Genomic DNA, 22,528 nt, shown 5'->3' with positions numbered 1-22,528 from the left:
GCTGACTCTGGTTCAGAGGAGCTGAGGGCCTATGAGCGCCCCGAGTTCACGGCCCGTTTGGTGAGGCCTCTGAGCGGCCATGTTTGTTTCCTCCCCAGGCCCTGGGAATTGAAAGTGAGGATGACCTGTACAAGCTGGTGAACTTCTTCCTTCAGTACCGAGCACACCGATTATCCTCTGCTCAGGTTGGACAGGGTGCCGCTGAGGGGAGCGTTTCATTCCTCCAGAGGTTTTGCTTCCCCACGGGGGTCCTGGCTGTCTTTTCACTCCGCCCCTGTCTGTGACGCATGCCCTGCGTTCTGACAAGGCACATTCCTCCCCTGTGTCTTCCTCTCTTGTAGCTATTTGGGGAATATGGTGGAGTGGGCACTGGGTCTGCGGGGAGTTGGGGGTGTCTATGCCGGGAATGGCTAATAGCATTGGTTTAACTATTACTTTTTCTATTTGCAAAGGGCAGAGTGCCTGGGGGAGGGATGAGATGTTGCTCTATATTGAGGCCCAAGGGCTCTCTTCCTGGGCCTTCTTCAAAACCAGACTTTAACCACTGTGAAATCTGAATGCGTCACTCTCTACATATTTGATCCATCACACTGGGCTCATTTGTAGCACTGTGAATATTCTGTTGTAAATAATTTCAGTATAAGACGCAAAGAGCAGCTATTCTGGAGAGTCACGTTCAAAGCTACAAGCGTTTAATTTAAAAATGTTTTTAGTGGTAGTAGCGCCAGGGGGAGTTTCCTGACAGCCTTCAGAAAGAGAGTGCCCAAGGAAGGGCTGGGGAATGCAGCTTCTTTGGAAGGTACTTGCCTAGCCTGCATGAAGCCCTGGGTTTGATCCATAGCACTACATCAACTGTGCATGGCGATGCAGGCCTGCTATCTCAGTACATGGAGGAGGAGGCGGGGGTGGGACAGTCTCATTATCGAGCTCAGGCTGTCCTCAAACTCGTACAGTCTTCCTCCATCACCATCTTAAGTCTGGGATGACAAGTGTGCATCACCACACCTGGACCAGGACAGGCAACTTTTAACACGCCATCGGCTTTCCTTGTAAGAAGGGCCGCACAAGCGAGAACTGCCCAGCTGCTTTCTGCCTGTCGGGTTAACAGCAGAGCTTGACGTCTGCGAACACATAACCGATGCACTGCGTGCTGGCACACTCAAGACCTGGTGGGAGTGTAATGGCTGTCACCTTCCTGAGGACGGTTTGACAGCGTCAAACTATACGCTTGACAAATCTCCTAGGATTTTGTTCTATAGTTAGATCTTAATACAGTCGACTTTCTTATTTTCTTTTTAAGACAAGGTCTTATGTAGCCCAGGCTGGTCTCAAACTCTGTGTATCAGAGGATGACCTTGAACTTAAAACTCTCCTACCTCTACCTTTCAAGTGGTGAGATAAAGGTATGCTCCTGGATACGCTTCCTAATGCAGTTGAAACTAAATGTATATTATAGTTTTCTAAAAATAATTTATTGCATGTGCTTTTGTGTTTTGCTTGTATGTATGTCTCTGTGAAAGTGTCAGATCTCCTGAAACTGGAGTTACAGGCAATTATGAGCTGCCCTGTGGGAATCGAATCCCAGTTCTCTGGAAGAGCAGCCAGTGTTCTTAACCACTGAGCCATCTCTCCAGCCCCTATATTATGGTTCTTTTTTTTTTTTTTTTAAAATTGCAACATTATTTGAAACAGGAGAATTTCATGCTTAAGGAATGTATTTTATTTATTTATTTATTTATTTATTTATTTATTTATTTATTTATTTATTATGTATACAGAAGAGGGCACCAGATCTCATTACAGATGGTTGTGAGCCACCATGTGGTTGCTGGGAATTGAACTCAGGACCTCTGGAAGTGCAATCAGTGCTCTTAACCTCTGAGCCATCTCTCCAGCCCCCAAGGAATGTATTTAATAACTCACGGGGCACTCACACAATGGGACACTACTATGTACAAAACAAAGACCAAGGAAGTTCTTTTATGATTATATGAAAAATCCATAAGGTTGGTTGGTCTGTGAAAAAGGCAAAGTACAGAACATGTACAAAGATTTATATAAAGACAGCAAGGAAGCCAGAACTGTGGCTGGGTAGGTAGAGGCCCATTGCCACCAAGCCCAGCAGCCTGGACTGAGTTTCTGGGACCTGCGTGGTGAGTGACAGCAGACTTCCACAAGTTGTCCTCTGAGCTCCACCCACGTGCCCCTCCCCCACAAATAAATAATTGTAATTAAAAACAGGGAGGGAAGGTATATTCGGGTTTGGTCAGAGACACGCTTTTTTTGCTGAGTGCAGTGGCGTGCACTTGGAATCCCCAGCTGAGGCAGGGGGATCATGAGTTTGAGACCAGCCTGAGCTCTATAACAAGATCGTGTCTCAAAAATAGCTTTTATTCCCCACCCCACCCCACCCCAGGGGACACACTTGCTGCATAGGAAGGTTGCTAACACTGGTTTACCTGTGGAAAGGTAAACTGAATGAGCTGGGATTGGGAGACAGTAAGAGAAAGACTATTTAAATTTAAAAGTTATACCAGAGTTGATTCTGTATTATGAGTCAAAGGGTATTTATAGCATTGGATCACATGACTATCAATACAGCGAACACCTGTGACCTGGATTCAGAGACAGAGTACAGCGCTCATTTCAGGGCCCTGTGTACCCCCTTTACTCACCTGCCTGCCTTCTGTCTTTATGTAAGTGTGTCCATCTGCAAGTTTTCTGGAAGCTTGCTTTGGTTTCTTCTCCTGTTTCTTGTCACGGCGTGTTTGAGAATCACCAGCGCACAGCCAACCTTGTCCCTCTCTCCAGTACGGCACCTCCATTCCGTCAACCATGTCCTTCCCTCTCCAGCACAGCACCTCCATTCCGCCAACCATGTCCCTCTCTCCAGTACAGCACCTCCATTCCGTCAACCATGTCCCTCTCTCCAGTACAGCACCTCCATTCCGTCAACCATGTCCTTCCCTCTCCAGCACAGCACCTCCATTCCGCCAACCATGTCCCTCTCTCCAGTACAGCACCTCCATTCCGTCAACCATGTCCCTCTCTCCAGTACAGCACCTCCATTCCGTCAACCATGTCCCTCTCTCCAGTACAGCACCTCCATTCCGTCAACCATGTCCCTCTCTCCAGTACAGCACCTCCATTCAAACCAACACAGCGCGCACAAGCCTGATGTCCCAGCTGGAGCGTTTGAGCGTGATGTCCCAGGTGGACAGGAAGAGCATGGTGTCCAAATCGGAGCTGGAGCCCACAGAGCAGGGGGTCCACGGAGGCGACAACGAGAGCCTTGTGGGCAGGATGTTGAGAGAGGAGGAAGACCAGGCTTCCCCCAGGCTCATCCACCCCAACGATGTTCTCAAGATTCTGGAGGCCTTTGTCATGGGGCTGAAGAAACCCAAGTATGCAGCGGTGCGGTAGTGATTGGAGGACTTGCCTGAGACCCAGGGACTGGGAGGCTGGGAGGCAATCAGTGGCGAGTTAATGGAAAAGGGGCAGTGAATACGTACATGCACACATGCGCGTGCGCGCACACACAATTTTTTTTTTTTTTTTTTTTTTTTAACATCAAGTATATGACTGACTTCAGTACCATCTGGTTTTGACTTTCAGGGACACTCGGCCAGTCCTGAGAGTGAAGAAGGAAGTTCGAGATAACTCCAAGGACACCGAGTACTGGGAATCCCTGGCCAATGTTATCCCTTTCTCCAAGCAGAGCCTCTGGGATGCGCTGTACAAGGCCTTGGAGAAATATTAGTCAGTACCAGAGCTTGGAAGGGCTGGGAGCCGGGTGGTCTATGGGGACAATTCTGTCCGGAGCCACAGTTGTGTCTCCCATGCTCACACGGTTTGAGGTGGCAGGTGGCGGCACCTCTAGTCCCCGTCTCCTTGTCTGTCCCTGCTAGCCTGGGAGAAAGGGAAATGTCCAGTTCTTCCTCTGCTTGCAGCCAGAGCAGAAGCACCCAGGGCCTGGCTTCGAATCCATAGAGGATGGAAGACCGAGCTGGCTTCTGTCTAACCTGCTTCCTCTGCCCCACCCCCAGCCTCGTGCTGACGGACAGGGCCAAGATGCTGATGGAGAATGACTCCCTGGAGCAGCAGAACGCCGAGATGCAGTCTCTGCTGCAGCAGTATCTCCAGGCCAAGGTGAGTGTCAGGATGTGGGGCCGGAGCAAGATCAGGAACCGCACCCCAGGAGGAGACAGTTGCCAGCAAGTCCTGTCGAGGCCAGAAAGCCTGTAACTCTGTCCCTTTGATGTCATGGTACCACTCTGTTGTGACTGCTCTTTTGATTTTTAATTTTGTTTTAATTTTTTGACGCCATGTGTCAGGTAGCCTAGGCTGGCCTCAAACTCCATATGTAGCCAAGGATGACCCTGCAGTTCCAATATCCTGCTTTCATCTTGGGGAGTTGGGATTACAGGCATGAGGCACCACACCCTGTGTGTGCAGTACAGGGGATCAAGCCTAGGGCTCTCGTGAATGTTAGGCAGGCGCTCTACAAACTGAGCTACATCTGCTCCACTCCCCTTCTCTCAGCTTGAACGTTGTAGTTCAGGCTCTCTGTCTCTCTGTGTGTGTGTGTGTGTGTACATGTGTGTGTGTGTACACGTGTATACATACCATGGCACACATGTGGAGATCAGAGGACAGCTTTGGGGAGTCAATTTTCTTCTTCCACCATGTGGGTCCCAGGGATAGGACTAGGAAGTCAGGCTTGGCAGGAAGATCATCTCTCTACATAGCCCTGGGTGTCCTGGAACTCACTCTGTAGACCAGGCTGGCCTCAAACTCACAGAGATCCACCTACCTCTGCTTCCCAAGTGCTGGGATCAAAGGCGTGCGCCACCATGCCTGGCCATAATGACTCCTTTTTAAAGAACAGTACCAAGTCCAGAAGTAGCTTCCAGGTCCCAGAACCGCCCTAGGGGTTGTATAGTCCTAACAACCTGCCAGGGAGCTGGGCAGAAACTGTCCTCCCTGGTTCAAAAAGAAAAGCAAGCCTGGAGATCTGGTGAAGCTCCCAAGAGCATTGAGTTTCTCCCCCTCTGCCGGACCGGCTTCCTAGGCTATGACTGAGGGTCTCTGTGAGTGGGGAGCAGATTCTGTGCTGCTGGGGTGTCCCCATCCAGGGACAACTGTAACTCGTTCCCATGGACTGGCCAGGGGAGGAAGGGGAAGTCCTGTGACCTGGCTGCACATACCCTGTGGCTGTGGAGTGATACTTTCAGGGTGGTGCTGAGTCCCAGGCCAAGAGGGCCATGACATTCTCCAGTCCCTTGTCCAAGTGTAGGGGATGTATGGCTCCAACCCCGTCTCAGGCCCCAGGCCACACCTGGAAGGTAGGTGGGGTGAATCTTGGCATCATGCAGGCTTCTTGGCCCATGCCAGGACTCAAGACATTTGGAGACAAATGGCCCCCGTTTGCATGGATGTGTCTGTGTACAAGAGGATGGAGACGAGGGGGGAGGGGCGCGGATAGACTGAGGAAACAATAGAGAGGGGAGAGGAGAGGTTTAAGGGGATGGGTGGGGAAAGAACGCTACTGGAAGTCACTCCCTGACGTCAAGCAGGAAGCCCTGGCACCCTCTGGACTGGAGTCCTCTCTGCTTTGGAGAAGCACTGTTTACAGGGGTGGGACTGTGGGGGAGCCAGCATCTACCTGCCCTTGAGCCGTCCCAGAAAGCCAGAGAATGACCTCCACCCTCTAATTTCCAGGTAAATACTGAACTGCAGATTCCTCCAACCCAAAGCTTCCGGATGCCCACAAAGTAGAGATGTGTGTGCAAGCCTGGTGTCTAGAGTCCCCACCTGTCACCCGAGAGCCTGGACCCACCCTGGGTTTTCCAGAGCTGTATCTGCCTGCCAAAATTAGGCAGCCACGGTCCCCACAGTTCTAATAAAGTCTTTGAAAGCTTAGGCCTAATGCCTTTAAGGAGACGAGACTAGCACTCGGCTCCCTTTCTGCTCTTGGGAAAATGCTGGCCTCTCTGGGAGGAGCCTGGGGCTTTGGAGTTGTGTGCCTTCAGGATGTTCTCCCCGCTTTGGGGCCTCTGGGTCCCACCATGGTGTGTGCCCTCTGGACTGGGGGGGGGGGGCTCTTCCATCAGCAACCCTGGGCCTGAAGCCTACCTGAAATGTCGCTCCACCCGAGTTACAAAGAGTCTTACCATCCCCTCACAAACCCTTCCTCCACATGCTCCACTTCGGTCTCAGGGTTTATTTTATTAAGAGAAAAATCACACTCAAGAAAGGAAAAGCAAGCAGCAGACTCTCGGAGGCCGAGGGAGAGCATTCGTAGATTCCTGGCTGTGGCTGCCATCAGGCTCGACAGGGCTGCCTGCTGGGCGGCTAGGACACCGGGTTCACTCTTGGACCTTGCGTACTGGCTGGCACACACTGGCCTCGGCAGAGGAAGCCCTGGACAATGGGAAGCCTCAGGCTAGGCTACAGCCCGTGGGAAGGATCCGCCGCCAAAGGGAGAGCATGCGCAGGAGCAGCTGGCTACTTTGGAGAGAGGTGCGTGGCTTCTGGTGCTTCCCCGCTCGTTCCTACTTATCAAAGCTTTGAGCATTGCCCCACGTTCCTTGGTTAATTTCACTGGAGCCTTAACCCAAGGGAGGGTTGGGCCCCTGTCACTCTCAGAGTTGGGCAGAGGAAGCATGACACCTTCGAAGGTGTCTGCTTTTGGACGCCACCGATTCCAGCTGTGCTCCAAACCCCAGGCAGGACTGGGGCAAGACCGGGCAAGCAGCAGTTTGGGTGTGGGGTGGGGATGGCAGCCCAGCAAGCAGGTGTCTTGCTCAAGGCTGGCAGGGGTGGGAGGGCTCCTCAGGGAGTTGGGAGAGAGTCCAGGCGAGGGAAGGCAAATGAAGCATCTCCTGGAGGGATGGCAGGGCGGGGCGGGGCAGGGGATGCTTCATGCCCCTAGGAGCTTCTTGACCATGTAGCCTGGGAGGCTGTAGAGGAAGAGGCCCAGCATCAGCAGCCCCAGCAAGGCCAGCACGATCTTGATGATCAACCACTTGTACCGGGTGCAGATGAGGTACTTGATAGACTTGAGTGGGTTCAGGAACCAGACGAAGGCTGTGTCAGGCCGGCTAGGGTGGGGAGAAGGAGGGAGGGGCCCGTCAGACAGCAGGCATGAGCCAGCCACAGGCAGAGTGAGGGCTAGAGCCAGGGCGGAGTCCATAGCTAGTATCAGCCTGCAAGCTTTTAAGCTGTGTCCGCTCTGTGAGGCCTCTGCTGCCCCAGCTCTGCCCTGAGCCTAGGAGGCAGTTTTGTCAGGGACAGCTCACTAGGCCATGCACGGTGTTCTTGAGATCTTGTACTTAGCATTCATTCCATCATGCAGGCTCCTGTCTCCCCATAGGCTCAGGAACTCAGAATTGCTCAGCCTGCCTGCTGAGCCTGAGACAAGGTCTCAGTTATCCTAGGCTGGCCTTGTACTGTGTAGCCACGGATGACTTTTGGCTTATCTGCATGCCTCTACTGAGAGCTGGGATTACAGGCCTGCATCGCTACCTGTGGTTTAGGTATCGCTGGGCATTGAACCCAAGGCTTTCTGCATTGCTGGGCAACCATTCCACCAGCTGAGCTCCATCCCATCCCTAGTCCTCAAACTCTCCCTCTCTGATAAACCAACAGAGAATGTCTAGCAGCAAGCATTCAAGCAGCTTGAGTGACGTGCCTAACCCTTTCCGGCCCGCCCACCATCAGGGTGCTAACAGGCCCTGCCTTCTGCAGAGTTTCCTCGCCAAGGTCCCCTTGTCAACCTCCACGGTCCGCAACGTGTGCCACAAGATCAGCAGGCTCCATAAAATGCCACAGTATAAAATCAACGTGCTGGGTGTGTGTGTGTGTGTGTGTGTGTGTGTGTCAGTGGGCACACATGCGCACATGCATGGAGGCCAGAGGGGGCTGTAGTGGGTCCTGCTGTATCACTCTCCTTAAGAGAGGGTCTCTCTGAACTTGGCAGCCAACAAGCCCCAGAAATCCTCCTGTGTTTCAGGTCCAGGTACAGCCATGCCCTAGCTTTTTATGTGAGCGCTGGGGATTCGAACTCAGATCCTTATGCTTGTGTAGCGAACACTCAACTACTGAGCCTTCTCCACAGCTTCTGAATATACTTTTTCAAACAACTGGCCCATCTCTCGAAGGATGTGGACCATACCCTCATTGTAAGTGGGGCAACAGGGCAGGGATGTGGGTCCAGGGTGCCTACACTTCTATTTCTAGCAATTGTGGGCAAGTTAGACTCTTTGAGCCTCAGTTTCCCCATTAATAAGAAGATGGCTTAATAGGAATTCCTACTTCCTGCACTTAGGGAACCAGTGAAGTGGGGAAGTGCTGGTGAATCTCAGAGCCTGCAGGGACATGGTCCTCAGCTGATGTCAGCTAAAATGTTTTCCCTAGCAGGACAACTGTCTCGGGGGTAGGAACCAGCTGTGCCCAGGGAGGCCTCTCACACGAGGAGGAAGAGTTTTCAGAACAGCTGGCTAACCCGAGCTAAACCCTGCCCCTGTATGGCCCTGGCCCACGTCTCAGCTTCCTCCTGCCTGTGGAACTGGAGTGGAGTCTGAGAACTATGCTGCTGTAGTTGGTGGACACTGGACTCTGGCAGTTTGGCACCTGGGCTGGGGACCCAGTGCTACCTAGCCAGGTGATCTTGGTCAAGCTATTTCTCCTCTTGGGCCTCAATAATACAAAATAGCCATTTCTGGTTCTGAGAATGATTAGGTTTTGAAGGTTTGAAAGTTGCAGTGCATGTTTATGTGGATGCCCATATGTGCTTGTGATCGTCTGTGTATGCGCACGAGGGTGCTTCTGTATGTGCGCGCGCACATATGAACTTGTGTGTTTTGAGTGTGTCCCAACATGTTGACCAGCCCTTGTCCAGAGGCAGAAGGAAGAAGTACCGGGTGCAGGAGGCTATGGCGGGGCTCAGGCCCCGAGGATCTTCTTGGCTAGGTAGCCAGGCAGAGAGTAGAGAAACAGAGCGAGCAGCAGCAGGAAGAGGAGCAGGAGCAGGAACTTGAGGAGCAGCCGGCGATAGGTGTGCCACAGGAAGTAGCGGGCAGACTTGAGAGGGTTCAAGAACCAGATGAAGCTGGTGTCGGGCCGACTGGGGCATTGGGAAGAGCAGAGGGGCATAGAGAGAAGTCAGGGGTAGGAACGGGCTTGGCAAGAAGCCTACGCTGAGGAAGCCCACCGGCACCAAGCTGAGTGTCTGACACCTGTCGGGCCACCGAATCTGGCCACCATTGGAGTGCTTGTCTTTGTCAAAAACTAGGGAGAACCCATATCACTGCAGGACTGGGGTTGGGTGGGGGGCGTGGTCAGGGGAGGCTTCCCGGGAAAGGAAAAGCTTGCTTTTGCAGCCAGCTCTTCCTTTGGTTCAGAGGGGGGAGGTAGACTTCAGGGTGGAAGGAAGGGGCTCCCCCTGTGATGTGGCCCAGGAGGGGACAAATTGGTCCCCGTGGAGTCGGGACAAGAAGACTAGAAGGGTCTGGGCCCTCTTTTCTGCCCCCCTCCCCCCATGACGCAGTGAGTCCGGGAGTCTAGGCAGGCAGGACACTCACTTGGGTTTTTCTAGGGGGTCCGGTTCATTGCGGGCCAGGCCCACCGGATTCTTCTCAGCTTCCTCTGCTGTTAGTAAGTGTAGCTCCGCCTCCACTTTGCCCTGAGGGAAAGGACAGAAGAGTTCCAGTGTCTAGGCCATGGTGCTAGACCCTCCGTGGCCCAGCCTGGCCCGTGTAGGTCTACACCCGAGCAGGAAGCGGTACCCACTGTGAGCTCAAACTCATCATTCTCATTTCGGGCCAGGAGGGGCCACCAGCCTTTGACGCGCTTCTGCTTAAAGATGGAAACCAGGGGTACATCCACCTCCCCGGTGGCCATCTCCATGGTACACTGCTTGGCTGTCTTCGCGCCCCTCGGGAACCGGTTCAGGTCCAGCTCAATGGCCCCTGCGGCAACATCAGAGTCAGTTTTGGGTGGGCGGGGACTGCCCTGCCTCCTTCCTTTCCACCCCTGCTCCGTTGCTGGGGCTCTTAGCTTAGAGTGTCTCTAGGCATCAGCCACCCTCATCCCGGCTGCTGTCCATCTACTGACCATGCTGTACCAAATCCAGGCTTGCAGATGCAGGTAGAGCTTGGTACCCTGAGGCCCAGGGAAATCTGCCTCCTTAGGGATCCTTGCTGGCTTCCACCAGTATTTATATCCTGCCTTCCTAGTGTACCCAGAGTTCCTGGTTGCTCCAGTTATGGCCCTAAGAAGTAGCTGGGGCCGGGTAGTGGTGGCATACGCCTTTAATGCCACCACTTGGGAGGCAAAGCCAGGCGGATCTCTGTGAGTTCGAGGCCAGCCTGGTCTACAGAGCGAGATCCAGGACAGGCACCAAAATTACTCAGAGAAACCCTGTCTCAAAAAAAAAAAAACCAAAAATCAAACGAAAAGTAGTAACTGGGCAGATTCTTGGAGAGGCAAGATCCCCGTGTGCTATGTCTGACTCTGGGGACTAGGTGGACTCCCCTTCCCATGGACTCAGCCTGCCCACCCCCGCCCCTACGTTCTGGGCCCTAGGCCTTGCTCTGCTCAGTACCCAGGAAGTCGTCAGCAGAGAAGTGGTCAGCATCCCAGATCTGTAGGGTGAGCCGAGCAGGGATCTTGTACTCCGTCTCATCCCAGGAGAACATTGACTCCTTCTTAGACATAACGATCTTCTCTTCGGCTGCGAGGTAGTCGAAGGGGAATAGGTATCTCCAGTTGAAGTTGCCCTCACCAGTGAGGGAATGGTAGTGGACGTCTGTGTCCTGCTTGTCCTCCTGCTGGCCCTTCAGCCACCTGCTGGGAGTCACCTGCTCCAGCTCTGTGGCCACACCCCTGGGGCCTCATCCCACCCCAGAACCCCCTTATCCATTCTCCCGGGAATAGTGGGCATGCCCAACTCAGCCTCTCCCAGGGCCGTGACAGTCACCCACCCCCGCACGAAAATGTCACTGGACTTCTCTCCCGTGAAGAAATCGTCATCCTCTAGGACCACCTCATCTGTGTTCCACACGATGACCCGCAGCTCGTACCTGGACAGGAGCAGGGAGGCCCATCGGCAACCTGGGGTAGGGCTTGTCCCAGGTCCTGGGGCCGGGTCAGGGCGGGGAGCTCTTGATATGTTGGCAAGAGAAGCCCTGGGGACTTGAGTAGGCTGGGAGGAGACTAGAAGAGCTTTCTGTCCAGTAGGGCCCTGGTGGGCTGGATCTCAGCCAAGCACAGGCTGAGACAGTTAGGGGAGAAGTCGTCAGTCCGGAGCAGACCCTTAAGCACACTGTTGGGCATTAAAGCTAGGGATGCAGAATAGGGAGAGGTGTGTGGGCTCCTGAGGGTGGCTGTAGTGGATCGGGGGCACATGCTGTCTGTGCGTCTCTGGGGGGGGGGGGGCAGGGCTTTGCCCAGTTTCTAAGAAATTCCTAGTTAAGCCCAGTGGCCTGAGATGGAAGCCCATGGACTCTGGGTTCCTTTGCGTCCTTGTCCTCAAAGACGACTTCCCCCTTTGTGTTTTTACTTGTAATTACAAATGAGGTCGTTACATTTCAACTGTCATGAGTGAGGCTGAGTCACCCACTTAAACATGGGTGGGAAGGTGGCTCTCTGGAACAGCGTGACACTGGAGTAGCTATCTGTTGGGTTGGGTTACCCCTTTGTGGTAAAGCCTGGAATAGCAGGCCGACAGGCATAGGCCTGGAAGGTGGTTCCAGGTGGAGCTGGCTGCACTATTTGCTGTAAGATGGAAATACAGGCCCGACCCCTGGGCTAGGGCTGTAGCTCAGTGGTAGAGTATTTGCCTAGCATGCATGAGGCCCTGGGTTCAATCCCCGGAGGTTCAATCCCCAGGATTGCCAGAAAAGAAAATCAATGAAGAAATTAAAGATGGCCCCATCAGGGCTTGAAAACAAAACAGACAGCTTTTGTATGCCCAGACAGTTGGCCCCAAATCCAAGAACTGATGATGTCCAAGCTACAGTGACCATCCTGCCACCTTACTGGGGGACACTGAGTTCCAGGGCCAAGACCACCTAGGGGAGTCAGGTGGCTTAGCTCCAGACGGCAGCCCCTTCCACCCACCACCTCTGGCCTTTCCCAGGCATTCACTTTGCTGGAAGAAAGGCTGGTAAAATGTAGTGATGGTTGTATGGAACAGGCTCTGATGTGTGCCTCTAGGAACGCATATGGGCTGAGCGCAGGCAGATGTGAGGAGAGGACATGTCTTTGTGAGAGGTCAGCATGTACAGGGGGTGCTGGGGTATGGGTCATCTCATTCACTGTGGTCAGAGCAGGTGTTGCCCTACCTAGAGCAGGCCCCAAAACTCATAGGTTGGTTTGTATCTCCCCTAGAAAGGCCTGGCCACACCTGAGGCCCGAGAGACAGTGACTGATGGAGGCTACTTTCCACCCTTGGACAAGTCTAGGCTGTGGTGGGACGTAGATGAGGTGGGGTAAGGGGGTAGTGCCCATCTCAGGCAACTCACTTCTTGGGTTTCCTGGGGGAGATGTCTAGAGGCGTCCCAGGGGCTGGCATGTCCATGGGGAACATATCCACCCACAGCTCCAGGCGACCCTGAGGAAGAGAGGGGTGTGGCAGACGTCTGAGTGGCTTATTCTCTATTCTCCAGGCCTATCCAAAGCTGTATGCCATTGGATGTCTTATAATGTCACCAATAGCCAGTGACAACTTCTCGGGGAGCCAGCTCCCTGATGGGATTCTCAGAACACACACTTGCCATTCAAGTTGGCCTTGGTGGGGAGGCGGGTGGGAATACAGTGGGGACACAGGGAATATCATGAGCCCTGTTTCTACCCTTATGATCCCAGGTTGAGGATCTCTAACCCCAGACCCCAGCCATGTGGGCATCACCTGCTCGATGCCTGGCTTGTCAGGGTTGAGCAGCGGCCTAGTCTCCACGTGTTCCGGTACAAGGCGGCAGCCCACTCGGGGGATGTCCTCCCAGTGTCTCAGAGCAGACAGCGCCACATGCTCATCTGTGGGCTTCTTCTGACCTGTGGATGCAATGGATCAGGTATATCCACACAGCCTCTTCAGAACCGGGGGACCTGTGCTGGGGCCAGGAGCTTAGGAGCACAAAGTTCCAAGTCTTGACCTGTCTACCTCATCTACATCTTATTGATAGAGAGACAGGCCTAGGGCTCAGCAGCACCACAGAGCCTAGAGAGACCTATGAATTTGGCTTACCAGACTTCGGGAAAGGAGTAGGGGGGAGTAGGGGTGGGGCTTTGAGCCAGAGAGACCTAGGCCCATGCCATTACTCAGCATCAGGAGAGATACAAGACCTTGGGCAAGTCACCACACTGGAACTTGTTGGGTCTCAGTTTGCTTATTTGGAGAAGGGGATATTTTCCTGGCCCATGGGGATGAATGAGAGAGAGAGAGAGGCAGACAGACAGGGGGCATTGTGTGGGTAAGTAGTATAGGAGAGGGTGTCAGGGCAGCGGCTGGGCAGAATAGAGGGAGCTCTGGAGTATGGAGCAGAAGGTCACCAGGACTCAGTTTAAGGACATGTGCAGTAGGCCTGGAAGTCCCCCATAGAGAAGTGTGGCTCGCTGGTGGCCTCTGAAGCCCCTGGGGTGGGGGCCAGTCAGCCGCTTTCGACGCCCCTTACCATTCTCATCCTCGATCTCTGAGGGCCCCGTGAAGACACGGTTGGAGACCTTCACTCTCCCATGGGGACCAAAGTGGGGGCCGTCCACCTTGCCTTCTTTGCAGAGACGAGTTAGGATCTGGCTGGGCTGCATGGGGTCCCTCCAGATATTGTAGCCGTGTCTGTGGGAGGAGACGCACAGGCGTGACGCTGGGTCATCCCAGGCGGCAGCTCTTTCTGGCCAGTTCTCTGCAGTTGGCCATGGCCTCCGTCAGCAACGGCCTCCTGAGGCTCCAGGACACTGGTGCTGCTGGAGGCTGACCCTTCTGTCTTGTCTTTGGCCCTGACATCCACCACCCCACCATCCCTCAAGGACTCTTGTGAGGCACCAGATAGCCCGAGAGGGAAGGGACTTGACCAGGTCGCTCAGCCTGTAAGTGGCAGAGGCCTTCCCAGATCTTCAGAAGACATTACCCACTGTCCTGCGCCCTTCTACTTTCCCGATTCTGTCCCCTTTGTCCTGGAATCCCCTTCCTACCCTGTCTTGGAGTATTCAGGCCCAGTCCCTGAAGCTGTGCTCAGAGTACGTAGGGTGAAGGCATCACCCAGAACAGAAATCCCAGCATGTTCACCTTCCCAAATTATCACTCCCGAGCAGTGGACATTCCGCCCCTTCCCCATTCCCTGCCCTCAGCCTGGTCCCCAGCCCCTCCCAGTGACCGGTCCCGCTCTGTCCTCGCACATGGAATAGGTCTGCGCGATACCACAGGTGGCCCGGTGCTTGCTGTAGAAACGGTTTTCCAAGTCAATCTTGGTTTCTCCGATGAGATCATCGGTGCCCACCAGATCCCAGTCATACACGGCCACGGTCAGCATGGACTCCATCGGGAAGGAGGCCTCGATGTCAAAGGACCTGCCAGGCGAGGGGGTGAGGAAGGGGGTTGCAGGTTGAGATTGGTTAAAGGTGGGGACGGGACTGAGAGTTACGGTGGGCAGAGAGGGTACCACAAGGCCTTACTTCCCAAAGACGGGGTTGAGCTGCTTGGAGATGTAGTTCTCCTTGTCTCGGATGTCGGTCTTGCCTAGCTTGATGGCGATATAGGGGTCAGCTTTGCCATTGATGTCAGCCGGGTGCAGGTCTGTGGCCTGGACAGGGTAAGTGCTGCCTCAGTAGAATCTTGGGTACCCTCGCCCTGTTCCTGAGGGCCCCATGATGTTGAAAAGTGGGGGCAGGGGCGTTGGGTTAGAGACAGAATTCTCACTGTGTGGCTCTAGGGAAGTTGCTGCGTCTTGCCCCTGGGACTGGACTTCCTCTCTAGAAAGATGAGGACTAGACCAGTGGGTCCTTCTGATGTCTCGAAGCTACCTCAGTCCCTCCAGCAGGAGGCCTGGGGGTGGGTGGGGCTCATAGGGAGGGGATGTGAAGGGAGCCTTACCCGGACCACATAGACTCGGACCAGCACATTAATGGGGTCATTGCTTGGGATGCCCTGGAACATCCCATAGGTAGGGTCGTAGCCAGCTTCTCGAGATACATCCTCTGGGAGTGGCACTTTGTACACACAGAGGGAGCCCTGGAGCAAGGCATGGGGTGGGGGTGTAAGGCGGCAGGTTCCCCTGGAGAGGCCCAACTAGCCAATAGGATAGGTCCACACCGTGGCAAGGCCTTAACACCCAGTTGCTGGATTGTGGAAGGTGCAGGGGTTCTAGAGGGCAGTGGTAGAGATGTAGAGAAATGAGGTTGTGTCGGGGGGGGATCAACAGTTGGGCCGTGCTCCTTGCCTGACCTTGAACCGACCCACGATGCGTTCCTCCTCTGTGGAACCGTCTTCATCATCCCCCGTCTTGCCCCGCAACAGGTTGAAGGTGTGTAGCCAGTCCTCAAAGTTGTCAAACTCGGACTCTAGCTCTTTGGGGTACACCTGGACGGGCCAGGGGGTCAGGCCTTGTGCCAGCAGCCTGCCCCATCTGCTGTCCCCCACCCTGCACCCCGGCAGGATCTGCTCCCAGACCTTCACCTTAAGCTCGTCGATCTTGGCTTTCTTCTTCTCAGGAGCCTCAGATCCCTGGCCAGGGCTCTGGTTTTTCTTCTTTTTCTCCTCCTTTGCAGCCCTGGACTTCTCCTTGCCCTTCATTGGCCCCTTCAGGCCTGGCCCAAAGTAGAAAGGAGGCCCTAGTTAGGGGAGCGTGGTGTGGAACGGCCAGAGCAGGCAGGCCTGAGATCAAGACCCAGCTTCACTACCTCTTCTCCATTTAACTTGGAGTCTCTCTCTCTCCCATTCTCTCTCTCCAATTCTTGTTTGTTTGTTTGTTTTTTTGAGACAGGGTTTCTCTGTGTAGCCCTGGATGTCCTGGAACTCACTCTGTAGACCAGGCTAGCCTTGAACTCAGAGATCCCCCTGCCTCTGCCTCCTGAGTGCTGGGATTAAAAGTGTGCACCACCATTGCCTGACAACGTTACAGTCTCAATGCATTCCACGAGGAGATGCGGACAGCAGGTCATACCTGGGATAGGGACACAGACTGTTGCCTGCTCTTGGCAGGGTGAGTGGGGAAGGAGTTGGATCTGGAGTCAGGGGCTTGTGTGTGGCCCTGTGCCTGCTCCCTTTGTTTATATATATACATATGTCCTGGAACTTGCTTTGTAGACCAGGCTGGCCTCGAATTCACAGAGATCCACCTGCCTCCCGAGTGCTGGGATTAAAGATATGCACCACCACATCTGGCATCGTTTTCTAGGTATATATTAACAAGATTGCTGCCTATTAGCATTTCCCAAGCTGCATCCAGTGGAGTTCCAGGTATAAGTGCCATTGGCATGCTTAGAAGAAAAGAGGAAATCATTTATATAGTATCTTCCTTTGAAAAACTGATGATACCAGTGCTTGAGGGGATGGCTCAGAGGGTAAAAAGAGCTTTGCAAGTGTGAGGATCTAAGTTTGAACCCCAGGAATTCATGTAAAGCCTGGGTGCATAGCACAAGTGTCTCCAAACCCAGAGCTTCTGTGGGGAAATGGAGGTAGAGACTGGAGAATTCCCGGAAGCTCACAGGCCAGCTAGCCGGGTGTACACAGAGACAGGGAGAGGCTGTTTCAAACAAGGTGGGAGGTGAGGAGTGACATATGAGGTCATCCTCTGAGCTCCACATGCATGTTGTGGTACATGGGCTCTTACATTCACATGCAATACACACACACACCCAGACACACCTCCACACTCACCTGTGTAATCAATACTAACATAAAGGCTCTGAGACGTCTTGCACACAAAGGAATCTGCTCAAGCCAGCATTTCCTAAACAGATCTGACCATAGAAACCCCTTTCTCTTCCAGAATAGCATTCCTGTTGTTCCATGGAAAAGATTATTAAAAACCATGGGTGGGACCAGCGAGGAGGTCCCTTCTAGCTCAGATACTCTATGGTTCTAGGTGTCTGCCTGCTGCTATGGTTACTGAACTGATCAGAGTGGAAACCACTGTAGAAGAGGTCCTTGGCTTGATCCTTGGAGCCCAGGCCAGGACCGGGAAGCAGCAGACATTGTCGTGGATGCAGGGATCCAGAGTTCGGGATGCCGGGGGTGGGGGGTGGGGGTCCAGGACTCACCCTCACTGGTGTCCATTTCTTCCTTCTCTTCCAAGTCAATTCCAGAGCCCTCATGTTGTCGAAGTTGCTGCCAAAACATGAAGAGGCATCTCTGACTCTCCACTTATTGTCCCAGAGGCCAATGACATCTTCACCTTCTGTTGACGTGTGCATTCGGTCCCCAAGCCTGGGGCTGCTCAGGGCGTTCATGGCACCCTATCTTTGACTCCCCACAGCATCTAGTATGACCTGCTCATCATACAGATGCCAGAGGTCTTTGTGGGACACATGGCTGACAAGAGGGGACTAAGCCAGGAAGGCGAACCGTCTACTAGCCCAAAGAGGGAGGGTTCTGCGGGTTAGGGTAGGAGCTGGAGAGGCAGGTGTGATTTCTAGCTGGGTCACCTGCTGCCCCGTTCCTCCTTCCAGCCCATGCCCAGGCCTCACCTCCTTCATGGTGTCGATGGAGGCAAAGTACTTGGACCACCAATCCAGCATGCTCTCATCCGGTTCCTCCTCTTCTGCCTCGTCTGATGTACCTTTCTTTTTCTTCTTCTTCTTCTCCTTCTCCTCTTCAGCCTGGGGGTTGGCCAGGGCGACCATCCCATAGGCTCTCCTGCTCTCCACCCTTCCCCGGCACCCTGCATGATCCCTTCCCACTCTGGCCCCATCGGATCCCAGAAAGCCATAGTACCGTGGGGCCACCAATGCCATGGAGGCAGGGCCTTGGAGAGGAGGATACCGTAGCCCCACAAGAACCACAGCCTGCCACTGTGAGCCGTAGGTCAGGGCAGGGCTGGCACTCAGGGAAGGATGGCTAGGTCCATGAAGTTGGCCCACCTTCTGACCTGGCACAGGATGGTTCTCTTGCCCTAGGGCACTCGCACAGCTCCCATACTTACCACATCCACCTTGACCACAGCATCAGAAGTCTGTAGGGGGAAGGAACCAAGGAGACAGGACAGGATTAGCCACCAAGAACTGAAGGGGCAGGCAGTAGTGAGAAAAGCCAGGAAGTGAGAAAAGCCCGGAGCCATGGGGGTGCACACAGCGACCAATGCTTTCTACTCGTGCTCAAGAGCAGGGGGCTCCCAGCAAAAAGGCAAGCTTCACATTCACAGGAGCAGGCTGCCTGCTAAGGTGACTAATGTCTACTCAAGGCTACTTCCGCTGTTCCCTCTGGCTTGCTAGATCCCTGGCTACCTGTACCTTAGAGTCACCTGGGGGCTTTTTATGAATAATGATGGATCTGTATGGGGAAGGGGTGGGGAGCTGGGCAGCAGAATATTCAAAACTGAGCAGCTGGGCTGCAAGCTCTCCAGGCAGCACCACCCAGAGCTCCAGGACCCATTGCCTTCTGCTGTCCTTTCTAGAGACCATTGGCAGCTCTGACTCTACTCACTGGCCAGGTCAGGGCAAGAATACTTTAGACCAGGCCTCAGAAGCTAGGGAATACCCCAGGCTGTGTGAATCGAGTGAGGTCGGGACCAGGAGGCTGAAAATGGGCCGGGAGGGAGCCCCTTCATGGCTCAGAGCAGAGACTAGGCCTCAGGGAGGCTGGCTCCAGGCTGACCGATCCTGCCCTCTCCTACAGGCCTTCCTCTGCTAGGTAGACACCCCTGGTCCTAAAGCCAGAGGAATAGGCCCTTCCCTGTGGAAATCCTTCCCTAGCTCAGGTTCCCGGGGCATCACTTGGCATGGAAAATGACCCCATACAGGACACACCTCTCTCATAAGCAGTCCAGTGCCTATGGGGGTCATGTCTGAAGTATGAAACACTGCAGGTCATCACCTTTTACTACTACTATTGTACATACCGTCTGTTCATGCACACATGTGCATACACATGTGTGTAATGCTCCCTTCCAGACAGTGCCATGTGAATCAAGGTTGGCTCTTGACAACTACACTTGAGAGTTAAGTCAGGGTTGCGCTCTCTGGGCAGGTCTGCCTGGCTCTCCAATGTGCCAACTGTGCTTGTGTGTCCCCGGGCAGTAGGGGGGTGGGGAGCCTGGCTGCTCGCCTTACCGCGTCCAGCTTCACCATGGTCTCCAGCTTCTTGACAGGCACCTCGGGCTCCATGCTCACTACAACCTCCCCTGTGGGGCGAGAAGTGGGGCCCCCATTGCACAGCATGTGGTAGCCCCGGAGAAGCCTGACTGGACAGAGAGACAGACAGACAGACAGACGACAGACGACAGAGAAGGAGCAGAGTCACAGTGAGAAGCCGTAAGGTAGGAAGAATGGAGTACAGCAGATTCTGGAGCTTTCTAAGGGCAGAGGAGGGACAGGGTAGATATAAGAACAAGATGGGCGTGAGGAAGGGAAGTGATCTGGAGAGAAGGGTGGATCCTTGTGCATCCAGACAGCAGAACTGAGGCAAGGCCTGGAGGCTATGCCCGAGGGAAGGCCCGGGTCTCCTCCATCACTTGGTAGAAGATGTCATCTGTTCTCAGCCTTTTGAGGGCCTGTCCAGTACGGGCTGTGGGCCTCAGAGTGAAGGGCGGGCCTGTGCAGCCTTCTCTGGCCCCGAGGATGTCTACCCACCCTGCCCCCGCCCACTACACTGCCATGCTGCCCCATAGAGATGGCATAGAGTCAACCCTGATGGATACGTGGAACCGCACTGTGAGATGGGGGTCCTTCTAGGAGCTGACTAGAGCCAGGCCTAGTCTTTAGGTGGCATACCTGTGGTGTTCCAGTTGGGGGCTGAGCGGTCCGGGGGGCGGTAGATGAAGCGCCGCAGCGAGCTGACAGCATGGGAGCCCACCAGGGTGTATCGTCCAAAGGCCCGGCAGTCTACCACACGGATGTTCAAGGGTGGGTGCAGTAGCTCATTCTCTGGGAGGTCCTGAGAGATGATGGTAACATGTTACAACCTCTGCCTCAGAGAAAGGGGCCAAGGAGGCTGGCTAAGGCAAGCCACACTGGTCGGACCTAGCCCTGGCCGGCTCGGCCAGCTCCCACACTCACCACTTCAAACCACTTGACCAGGGTGTTGAAATTGGGGTTCTTCTTATAATTGTGGATCAGGGATGATTGTACCCCCTTCCCTGCACACTCGATGTCCACCCGTGGTCGGTCCACCTGGGCCAGGTTCACCCTCTTCAAGTCCCTCAGGCCCCAGAACAGCACCTGGGAGCAGGGGGAAGGTGGCTTTGTGAAGGGAGCCAGTGGTGGCTGGGAAAGGCCACCTGAGAGAATCAGTAACAAGGTGGGAGGTGAGGAGAAGCTAGATTGCCATGGGCAGGGACAGTTCCAGGAAGCTGCACGTGGTGAGTGTCCTCAGAGGACTGAGGTTATAGGGCCTCTGGGGTAAGGGTCGCTATGGAAAACAGGCTGAGAATGGCTATGGGCACAGTGGTGTGTATCAGAGCCTGGGCTGGGGGCCTGTGCCGCGGTGCTGGCTCCAGGGAGTGATCTTGGACAAGTCCCCTCCACTCCTGAGTCCGCACTATCCTTTTCTGGAACGGAGAAGTGTGGCTAGGGGACTAAGAGTTTGACTGCTCACATGGAATGTTCACTCAAGCTGCTTCACGGAGCAAAAGTCTCAAGGTGACTTGGATGAAGGTCACAGGCAGGGCAGGGCAGGGAGGTGTACAGCACCCTCAGACACCTCTGTTGTGGAAATTAACTGTGTAAAGGTGAGTTACAGTTGTTTATGTTGTGCGATATTTAACTGTGTAAAGGTGTGTTACTTTTGTTTATGCTGCATTTGTTTAAGGACGTAAGGATGTGTGTTTAATTATGTAAAGATGTGTCGCATCTGTTTCACCTTGCCTGCCTAAGGCACCTGATTGGTCTAATAAAGAGCTGAACAGCCAATAGCTAGGCAGAAGAGGGATAGGTGGGGCTGGTGGGCAGAGAGAATAAAATAGGAGAAATCTAGGCTAGAGAAGAATGAGGAGAGAAGAGGGAGAGGGGGAGAGGGGGAGAGGAGGGAGAGAGAGATGCCCAAGGGCCAGAAGCCAGGCAGCTGCCACCAGCCAGACACAAGAAGCAGTGAAAGTAAGATATACAGAAGGAAAGAAAAGTAAAAAGCCTCAAGGCAAAAGGTAGATGAAGAGAAACGGCTTGATTTAAAAGAGCTAGCCAGAAACATGCCTAAGCTAGGCCAGGCATCCATAACTAATAAGTCTCCCCGTCATGATTTGGGAGCTGGTTGGTGGCCCCAAAGAAAAAAGCCTGGTACACACCTCCACTCGATACTTGCTGAGCACCGGCCGGATTCCCACGGGCACAGGCATGATGGGCCCTCGGTCCATGTCCACCGGGCCATTGATGGGTGGCAGGTCAGCCTTCCCTGACGGCCCAATCTGAGGAATGCGGTCATACATCACAATGGCCGGCCAGGGAGAGGGGCCATTTCCCCATGGAATTGGTGTCATGAGATCAGAAGGGACAGGCAGGCCAGAGAGCCCAGGGGCCCTGAGATCTTTCTCCAAGCCCTGGCTTTCAAGCCCCCCCCCTCCCCACCTACCTGCAGCAGCTCAAAGGCGGCCAGTAGGTCTCCGGCGGTGGCATTACCTCGGTAGATCTGGTAGTACTCAAGCTGGGGTGGGAAGCGAGGTGGGCAGTATGCCTCATCTGCCATCTTCACCAGGGGCTTGGCGAAGGTCCGGCCCATGAAGTCAGCTTTGCCCTAACACAACAAAACTCTATTGGGCACCCCGACAGTTGAGTTGGCTTGTAGGCAGAGTTAGGTCCTCCTGGAAAGGGTACTATCCGGACTGATCTTTCTGCCCTACCCTAGAACGTCCACACGAGGCTGCTACAGAGCGTGATAAATCTAGGTAGGGATCAGAGCCCTGGAGTCGGGGGTGGGACTATGACTACAGGGCTCCCTGGTACATCTCTGGAAGACACTGGCCTCAGTGTGTTTATCCAGAAGGTGGGCTGGTTTGCTCCCAGTCCCCGGGAGGCTCATGGTACTGGAAAAGGATCAGGTTGTGGGTGGGCAGGAGGCACCTGGAAAGCTTGGTCACCAGCCCCGCTTCCCAATAAATCCAGCTAAGGAGCAGGGGCAGAACAGGACTTTAGTGCGGGGGTGGGGGGAGGGGCGGGGGGGGGCTGCTAGAGGTCACTGGTGCCAGTGCCCACCTTACCATGGTGTCCTGGTCGTAGATCTCAATGACAATGATGGGGGGATCGTCACGTAGCTCATGAGCTTCACCGTACAGCTCCAGGTTGTCGAATACCAGCATTTGGTCCCAAGTGGGACACAATGTCTCATTCAGAACCTGCGTTGTGGAGAGAGGATGGAGGACAAATGGCAGACACCATTCATCGA

At 54.2% G+C, this 22,528-nt stretch overlaps 2 protein-coding genes across 6 annotated transcripts in view; one reads left to right on the top strand and one right to left on the bottom strand.

The window, feature by feature from the left end:
• Drc1 (dynein regulatory complex subunit 1) overlaps positions 1-5,922 on the top strand; it is a 33,639-nt gene extending 27,717 nt beyond the window's left edge. The window contains exons 13-17 of the mRNA XM_059248463.1: positions 99-185; positions 3,136-3,404; positions 3,616-3,759; positions 4,047-4,149; positions 5,722-5,922. Of these exons, the coding sequence (XP_059104446.1) occupies positions 99-185; positions 3,136-3,404; positions 3,616-3,759; positions 4,047-4,149; positions 5,722-5,778 (660 nt within the window). The 3' untranslated portion in view covers positions 5,779-5,922. The remainder of the gene's footprint in view (positions 1-98; positions 186-3,135; positions 3,405-3,615; positions 3,760-4,046; positions 4,150-5,721) is intronic.
• Positions 5,923-6,922: 1,000 nt separating this feature from the next.
• Otof (otoferlin) overlaps positions 6,923-22,528 on the bottom strand; it is a 99,896-nt gene continuing 84,290 nt past the window's right edge. For 2 of the 5 annotated variants that reach the window (XM_059248365.1, XM_059248367.1), the window contains 22 exons: positions 22,344-22,478; positions 21,719-21,880; positions 21,435-21,554; positions 20,212-20,373; positions 19,927-20,089; positions 19,267-19,337; positions 18,141-18,170; positions 17,686-17,817; positions 17,260-17,326; positions 15,674-15,804; positions 15,443-15,577; positions 15,092-15,229; positions 14,674-14,801; positions 14,398-14,568; positions 13,677-13,837; positions 12,914-13,056; positions 12,528-12,616; positions 10,986-11,084; positions 10,607-10,848; positions 9,793-9,971; positions 9,585-9,685; positions 6,923-7,103 (listed from right to left, as the gene is read on the bottom strand). In XM_059248365.1, the coding sequence (XP_059104348.1) occupies positions 6,923-7,103; positions 9,585-9,685; positions 9,793-9,971; positions 10,607-10,848; positions 10,986-11,084; positions 12,528-12,616; positions 12,914-13,056; positions 13,677-13,837; positions 14,398-14,568; positions 14,674-14,801; positions 15,092-15,229; positions 15,443-15,577; positions 15,674-15,804; positions 17,260-17,326; positions 17,686-17,817; positions 18,141-18,170; positions 19,267-19,337; positions 19,927-20,089; positions 20,212-20,373; positions 21,435-21,554; positions 21,719-21,880; positions 22,344-22,478 (2,940 nt within the window). Of the gene's footprint in view, positions 7,104-8,924; positions 9,128-9,584; positions 9,686-9,792; positions 9,972-10,606; positions 10,849-10,985; positions 11,085-12,527; positions 12,617-12,913; positions 13,057-13,676; positions 13,838-14,397; positions 14,569-14,673; positions 14,802-15,091; positions 15,230-15,442; positions 15,578-15,673; positions 15,805-17,259; positions 17,327-17,685; positions 17,818-18,140; positions 18,171-19,266; positions 19,398-19,926; positions 20,090-20,211; positions 20,374-21,434; positions 21,555-21,718; positions 21,881-22,343; positions 22,479-22,528 lie in introns of those variants that run through there. The other 3 variants (XM_059248364.1, XM_059248363.1, XM_059248366.1) reach the window with 3 other exon arrangements.

The sequence above is a fragment of the Peromyscus eremicus genome, chromosome 22, assembly GCF_949786415.1.
Source record: "Peromyscus eremicus chromosome 22, PerEre_H2_v1, whole genome shotgun sequence".
Taxonomy (NCBI): domain Eukaryota; kingdom Metazoa; phylum Chordata; class Mammalia; order Rodentia; family Cricetidae; genus Peromyscus; species Peromyscus eremicus.
Note: the sequence above shows the minus strand (reverse complement) of the source record. Positions and strands in the feature narration are given on the sequence as shown.